At 47.9% G+C, this 8,140-nt stretch overlaps 1 protein-coding gene across 1 annotated transcript in view; it reads right to left on the bottom strand.

Moving 5' to 3' along the window:
* Positions 1-1,185: 1,185 nt before the first annotated feature.
* Positions 1,186-8,140, bottom strand: part of LRP11 (LDL receptor related protein 11) — a 44,495-nt gene continuing 37,540 nt past the window's right edge. Inside the window, exons 6-7 of the mRNA XM_026505036.4 lie at positions 7,384-7,479; positions 1,186-3,118 (exon numbers count right to left, since the gene is read on the bottom strand). Of these exons, the coding sequence (XP_026360821.3) occupies positions 2,964-3,118; positions 7,384-7,479 (251 nt within the window). The 3' untranslated portion in view covers positions 1,186-2,963. The remainder of the gene's footprint in view (positions 3,119-7,383; positions 7,480-8,140) is intronic.

Raw genomic sequence — 8,140 nt, 5'->3', positions numbered from 1 at the left:
CCCTCTCTCGCTGGCTGTCTCTATCTCTGTCGAATAAATAAATAAAATCTTTTTAAAAAAAATTGTCATTCAGTTTTAATGCCAACAGATGCAGAAAACCTAGAGTCCAGAAAAGAAAATAAGTAATTGGAATTACTCTGATAGGAACAAAGTGGTGCAATCTGCAAACATGAAACTGGGGACAATATAATTTAACAGAGACCCCAAATGACAATCTCAGGCTGAGACGCTTCTGTTCTGTGGCATCACCACTGTGGTATGGATGGAACATGGGAGGACACGGACGGCGCCTGGGCTCCCGGGCACACCACACCGCAGGACGTTTCTGTACGTGACGTCCAAGGAAGTCATCAGCAAGGTCTGCCTTGAACCCCAAAACTGAAGAATAGAAATACGCATCTCCGCATTTGGGAGAACATGAAACCGCCGTCAGTGGCTGAGGAGGGATGGTAGGCGTGAAACGGAATGGTGGAGCCAAATCACAGATGACGAAAAGGCAGTAGGAGAAGGATGAAGACATTCTGTCGTCTTCCTGGGGAAGAGAACAATCTGATCCAAGCGACTTGGAAACACTCAAATGCTTGGGGAGGGGTGGAGGCTGACGTCTACTTGTTCCGTGAATTAGGGCAAAGAAGCTGTATGTTTTCTTTCTTTCTTTTCTTTTTTAAAGATATTTATTTATTTATTTATTTGAGAGAGAGAGCACGAGGTGGGGGAGGGCCAGAGGGAGAAGCAGACTCCCCACTGAGCAGGGAGCCCCACGTGGGACTCGATCCTGGGACTCCGGGATCAGGACCTGAGCTAAAGGCAGACGCTTAACCGACTGAGCCAGCCAGGTGCCCAGCTGTACATTCTCTGAAAGATGGCTTATGTGGGCCTTTTCTCTCCCAGGAAAAGACACGTGAGACATGTTTGAGCAGTAAGTTGTGGACAAACTTCCCTTGAAAATTATTTTTAAATTATCTTAGCTGCAGAACTCCTCCAATCATATACTCGCAGGTAAGGTGACTTTAAAAAGTCCCATTCAGTCCATCTGACAATATAACTATTTTGTAGACTTTGATTCTCCTTTAATTCTTAATTTCCCCCCTTTGCAAGATAAGGTTGATATGATTAAATCCAGGTGATACAGTAACAGCTCAGTAAGTAATAGCAACTTATGATGATGATTAGATTAAAAGGTTATTTAAAAAGGCATAAGAATAAAATACAATTTATTAAAGGGATATTGTACACATGGATATGGACGTCTTAAGTATTTCAACACCATAGCAATACTAAACCGTGTTTAATTTCTTCATGTATAAAAAGATGTGCTGAAAGATACATGCCTCTTCAGTTTTTATTTTATTGGGTATAGCTATAAGTGACACCCTTCTCTAGAAAAGCAAACGGCAAAGCGTCACACAGAGTACAGATATCCTAAGTTCAATCACATAGGCATTTCTCCAGTCTGCCCTTGAGGAGAACTTCGAATCTTTGCTCAATTCTAAACATTCAACAAAATGCTGGGACCTCTTGGGAAATTAACCAATCCTTTGTTTTCCTAGAACTAACTTTCTGTTTATTAAAGTATTGTTATATTTCAGACCCAAATGAAGCCCTCTGCTAAAAGGACAACTTAGGTTCAGTCTGAAAATAAAGCGTTCTACAGTGTTTTCAAGTATTTTAGAAGATGCGCCACTTCTGATAAAAAGCCGTGTTATATAAACGGTAACATCACGTGAGTGTAGACAGGCAGCACACGACAGATTCCTCTAAGGGGAATGATTTCTAGGATGTGTGTAATCCCGGCATGGAGTGATGATGGGAATAATTTGCCTTTAAAATCCTACCAGTTGATTAAAAGGGAGAAGACGCTAAGCTAGACGCCAGTTTTGTGTAGAGATGAATCTATGCAAGCCTGCTTTCTGCTCGGGGAATTCGGAAGCCCAGCATTAGCTGCTGGCACAGGGTAACATTTTATAGCACTGAACAAATGATGGAGAAACTGGCCTATCCCGTTGGATGCAAGAACGTGCTGATACCTAAACATGGGACATTTTTACAAAAGCTGCACTTAGAAATCCACTCAGTGTTCTGCTTTTCAGTTTGAATGCATTTTTCTCTTCCATCAACACAGGTTCCTGCTGAAAACCAGAGACTATATAAATAAAGCTGCTGTGTTCTGGACCATCAAGCAGGGCTGAGTAGATTCGAGAAAGTACTAATGGGCCTCCTGGCACTTCGCCCTCAGCTAAGTCTGTGTTAAAATGTTTCACCCGCCACCCCTGCTGCCCCCCGGCTTCTGCTCTCCCTCCAAGACCGCGTGACAGCTAGTTGCGATCCAAAGCTGGAGGTTTTCTCCCAAAGGCAAGCCCGAGGAGGCGGCCACCTCAGTGGCCCGAGGTCAGAGGCTCTGGGCTGAACGCACACTCACCTGCCCTGACACCTCTACGTGTTCCCGAGGGCTATCATTTAGACACCCCTGCCCAGGGAGCATCCCAGGGAAGATCTCAACTCACTTGAGAGCCTTTCTCCGAAACAGGTTTGGAAGGGGAGAAGAGAAAGGAGAGCACTGGAACAAGAAGGCCTCCGAACAAGACAAAAGCTGTGTGCAGAGCAGTCCAGGGCTGCCGGGGGCCAGTGGTCGGCTTCTAAAAAGTCAAGGGTTAACGTTGCCATTCGAAGGCCACCCCTTGAGATCCTGAATTTTCTGCCTTGGCTCACTGCAAATCGCTATTTTCAGGGACAGTTTACCTAAGTTGGAATTAGACTTCTGAGTCTTTACTCATATGGACTCCTCTCTAAATTTCAAAACATTTCAGATACTCCCCAAAGAAACTCTTTCTACAATAAATAAAAACAAAGGTTTGGGGTTTGCAGAATTTTCCGGGGCTTCTGTATTTTTCTTAGCCCAGATCAAACCGAAGAGGTTATAAATATCCAGAACTGATCTATGGATAAATTGGAAGTGACACTTATTACAGATACATCCCATTTATGAGGTAGTCCGATTCCTCCGACGTAATGGGACGAGCTTTCTTCAGTTTCTGTTTCACCAGGCGCAGTCGGCAAGCAACCATGAGAAGCAGCAGCGCCGTGATGGCCAAGCCCAGGGCCAGCGGGAGCACCGCACCTGCGAGGCGGGTAGAGACGAACAGGGCAGGTCAGTGATCAGCCGCACTAAAGCTGCGGGCTCCTGTGTGGTAAGCGCCTCGCGGGCACCGTCGTGGTTCATCCGAACGACTCCCCCGCGTAGCACCTGTACTGTCACCATCTTACAGACGAACTCAGTGCCAGATTAAGTCACGGGTCTAAGGGCACATGGTCCGTAAAGGGCAGGTGTAGTCCCCGAGCCACATGCTGCGCCGGGTCCCTACGACGTGTGCGGAGCGTCGGTGGGCCCCCGGTTGTCGCCCGACCCCCTCGGCCCCGCTCTAACAGACTCTGTGAACGGACAGCGGTGAAGCCGTGGCCCCCACAGGATTGGTGTTCCTCGTAGTCCCGGATTACACGGGGGTCCGTCCATGACCATTCTCTCGAAGTAAGTCCGGACTAACTCCCGACTCCTGGTACTGGTTAGGGCTTCAAGAGATTGCTTTTCTTCCTAAATCCAGAGAACCTACCCTCAGCAGGTGAGAGCCGGCTTCGAACCAGGCCGGCGTCAGTCCGGCTAAGGGCCCCCGAAGAGAAAAAGCTCTCTAGTTCACCCTCACAGGTCTCTCCGGGGGTGGGTCCCAGACACCCGGCCGAGGAGCCAGAAGCAGGCTTCCGAGGCCAGCAGAACCTGGAAGGGACAAGGTGTGCCCGGGGGTCTTCCTTATCAGGCGGCAGGCTCTATCCTTAGGCTGAGCTGCTCTGGAGTCAGACCAGGCTTGGAGGCCATACGGTGGAGCTATTTTAGCTGCCGCGGTCTTGCCAACTCGTGCAGTTAGAGGGATAAAAATGCCCATCGTGGGGCGCCTGGGTGGCACAGCGGTTAAGTGTCTGCCTTTGGCTCAGGGCGTGATCCCGGTGTTACAGGATCGAGCCCCACATCAGGCTCCTCCGCTATGAGCCTGCTTCTTCCTCTCCCACTCCCCCTGCTTGTGTTCCCTCTCTCGCTGGCTGTCTCTATCTCTGTCAAATAAATAAATAAAATCTTAAAAAAAAAAAAATGCCCATCGCATAAGCTGCTCCTGTAACCCTTCATCTCGTTCCTTTCTTCACTCACGCAGCGCTCAGTAAGAGCCACGCGCCCCACGCTGAGCGGGGTGCTGGCGACCCAAGACGATAAGCCACGCGACTGAGTCCCCGCCCTGTTCTAAGTGCCTTTTTTTTTTCTTTTAAAGAATGATTTTTTAAAAAAGAGATTGATTTATTTATTTTAGGCAGAGAGAAAGACGAGTCTTAAGCAGACTCCACGCTCAGCGTGGAGCCGACACAGGGCTGGATCCCATGACCCCGAGATCATGACCTGAGCCAAAACCAAGAGGGGGACGCCGAACTGACGAGCCACCCGGGCGCCCGCCCTTCTAAGCGCTTTACGGTATAAATCATTTAATTCTCACAGCCACCATAGGAGTCGGTACCGTCATTAGACCCATTTTGCAAATGAAGGGACTGCAACATCAGGAACGAAGCGACGGGTCTGAGCTTGGAAGGTCAGCAGGGGAATGAGGGCAGGGCCCCAGGCCGCGCAGCTCCGCCCCACCCCCTACAGAACTTCTCCAGAAGGGAAATGCGATCGTGAGTCTCAACGACTTCAGGTCTGGCAGACAAACATTTAAATGAAAAAACACCATTAAGTATTACAATTACGATAATAGAATTTAGATACGAAGTGCAGACGTGAAGGAGCGGCTCCTGTATCCCGTTCGCAGGCTTTTTGCTCCAGTGGTTTAAATGTATGATGGGTGGGTAGGGGAGATAAGTTTACTTTCTGACATTTTTGGATTGAGATGTCTATACGTGATCCAGGTAGAATTTTCTTTAGGTTTCTGGAAATTTTTTTTTTTTTAAAGATTTATTTATTTGCGAGAGAGAGGGCGAGAGAGAGCACGTGCCCAGGGCAGCAGGGGAGGGACAGAGGGAGAGAGAGAGAATCTCAAGCAGACTCCCTGCTGAGTGAGGAGCAGATCTCACAACCCAGAGACCATGACCTGAGCCGACATCAAGAGTCAGATGCTTAACTGACTGAGCCACCCAGACGCCCATAGGTTTCTGGATTATTTGGGCCTAAATAGATGAGTCTTTAGCGTCAAGGTCGTGGGTGCAGCCGCAAAGTGGCTGAGATTGCCAGAGAGAAAGGGAGAAGAGGGAGGGCCAGGAGTGAGGCCCCAGGAAACACCAACATTTCAGAGGGCAGACAAAAGACAACCTAAGAGAACAGAAAGAGAGGGATCGGAGAAGTGGCAGGGCAGCCAAGGGAGAGGGGAGTCTTGGAAGCACCGGGAAGAGACTATTTCCAGGAAGCACTTGGCTGAACCGAATGCTAAGAAGAGGTCAAGTGGGGTGAAGGCCGGAGAGGCCAATGGACTTAGCAATCAGAATTCATTTACAGGGACACTGAAGACTGAGGGATGCTATTTTGTTTCTATGTGTTGGCAGAGATCTGAATGTGTCTGCAGCTGTTGGGGGAATAAGCCAGCAGAGAAACAGATTAAAAACATAGGAGAGTTAATCAATGAAGGAGAATCGGACCTGAGAAGATTAGGGGCTGGTATCAAGCTCAGGGGGAGACTGACCTTGGAAAGAGAGGCACTCCTTCGTTTAGTACTGAAGGAAAGGAAGCGGGGTGGGTGCAAACGGATGAGTGTTCACGTTTGGGGATGAGTAGCTGGGGACGCTCACTCTGCTTGTTCAGGGCAGGGAGAGGACCAGAGGCTGCCACCCTTCCAAGTGTGTGTGATCTGCGTAAGGATGAGCCCTCGTGCTTAGGCCGGGGGGAAGGGGGCTGTGCCTGAAGACCCCAATCCCAGGTCTGGGGTGCAGATGCAGCTATGGGAACAGCAGAGCAGACATATAATCTTGCGGAATTTTCTATTTGTCAAGTCAGAGATGAGGTGGCTAAACTGTCAAATTGATTCCTGTTTAATGCTTTGAATGCAAGGAAAATGAGATCTCCCATAAAGAACTTGCTAGAATACTGTCAATTATTCCAGACTTCAGTACTCATTTGGCATGGTTTCTTCATTGTCTTTAGATTTAAAATTTTCTAACCCCTTATAAAACACATCATGATATAAGTTTCTCAGGAACCAGCTAAGGAGATGAACTGGGGTATCCTGCTCGTATAAGTGGGAGTGACATTCGTAACACATAACTGGACGGGGCAGGGGCAGGTAGAATGGAGACCCTCTGCATAGAACCAGGCAGGCCTAGTTTCCCTTTATGTGTCCATGGAGGACAGAGCCCTTTCTATTCAAATATCTGGGGACGGGGTAAGTCCAGCAGGCCAGCTGACCGAGCAACATGTAGGTACTCGAGGTCTGGTTTATTCTGGCCATCTGTTGGTTAATGGTTATACTTTGATGTTGTCCAGAGTTTACAAAGAAAGCTCTAGGGTGAAAAGAAAGGCTTCTCCATGTTTAGATCTGTAATTTAAGAATCATCTTTTGTTCTCCTGAATCTTCTTTTACTAATTGTTTGTGGGACTTAGGATTAAAACCTACCTTTCTACAGAACTATGTCGAAAGTGTTTTCTTTCTAGTTAAAAACCACCCAAATCATGGAATTATGGTATTCTTCTGTACTCACTAAATATTCCCTTGACCTCCAACACTGTCCTCACTCCTGCTGTCTTCGGTCTTTACCGCTAGAGCAGCTGGGGAGAACTAGGTGCGCTAAGATCTTTATTCTTATATCATGACTAACTCAAGCATAATGGCCACCATTTATCTGGCTCATTGTATGAGCCACGCAGTGTGCTAAGTGGTTTATATAATTGTCCCATTCATCCTCCCTAACAACTCTGAGGCAGGGATAGCTGTTCCCTCCATCACACAAACGCGGAGACTAGGGTCCAGAGCGAGAAATTTGCCCGCCCCAGGTCACAGGGTTCGTGGTGAAGCAAGGGTTTGAACCTTGGCATCGGATTCTAAAGCTGCGTTCTTAACCCCTGTGCCGTGAGTATTACTCTTCCCACAGAATGTTCCACCCGGGAGGGAATGATAATCTAGTCCAATCAACTTATAAAAGAGGAATCCAAGGTCCAAAGATGTGAGGTTACTAGTTTAAGAGCCCGGCGACGCAGCATGACAGAGGAGGTGAGCCCGACAGAGGAGGTGAGAATCCCATGGTTCTTCTGACCCACAGATCTTGTCGCAGACTCTTGCAGCGTCATCTGATAACTGCAGCTAGAGGATAAGTGATTCTGCCAATGTTCATACTCGGCAATGAATTTCCAAGTTACACATTTACCTGTTTCTGGGGCTGGGTGTTCCCCTCCTCCTCGATCGCTCTTGGACTCAAAAACGTACTTTCCCTCTTTTCTGTTCTTCCCTGAGGGACCACGATCTACAGAAAACAAATAGAACATATGAAGGTACGGCAGAAACTTCAGGAAACAGACATGAAAATACGGCCGTATTTACTTTTTTAGGATGGATTTAAAGGACTTACAGAATTTATTTCTCTAGTAAACCTAGGTCTGTGTGGGATACTAATAGCTAATGTGACCGGTTTAGTAACGCGGAGGACGGGCTCGGAACAAAACCGCCGGCAGAGAAAGGGGAAGAGGCACACAGCACCAGGAGTCCTTCAGGTGCCCTGACTCTGGAGGAGGAAGGAGAGGCCTCAGCTCGAAAAGTCAAGGGTAATGCCTGGACTTCATACCACGGAAAGCAGAAGCAGTCCACAAAGGTTTACAGTGAGCCGGTGCCTGGTGGCTCAGTTGGTTAAGCGACTGCCTTCAGCTCAGGTCATGATCTCAGGGTCCTGGGATCAAGTCCCACATCGGGCTCCCTGCTCAGGGAGGAATCTGCTTCTTCCTCTGAACCTCCCCTCTCTCGTGCTCTCTCTCATTCTCTCTTAAATAGATAAATAAGATCTTAAAAAAAAAAAAAAAAGAACAGTGAGCATACATAAGGCACTCAGACATGCTGTCTGACTTTTGCACCTCAACCCTACTTGGCAGGTATTCATTGCTTCATCACATGTTCTGGTTTGGTCAGAGAGG

This window comes from Ursus arctos, unplaced genomic scaffold (assembly GCF_023065955.2).
Source record: "Ursus arctos isolate Adak ecotype North America unplaced genomic scaffold, UrsArc2.0 scaffold_13, whole genome shotgun sequence".
Lineage (NCBI taxonomy): Eukaryota > Metazoa > Chordata > Mammalia > Carnivora > Ursidae > Ursus > Ursus arctos.
The sequence above is the reverse complement of the archived record's forward strand: the minus strand, read 5'-3'. Positions and strand labels throughout refer to the sequence as shown.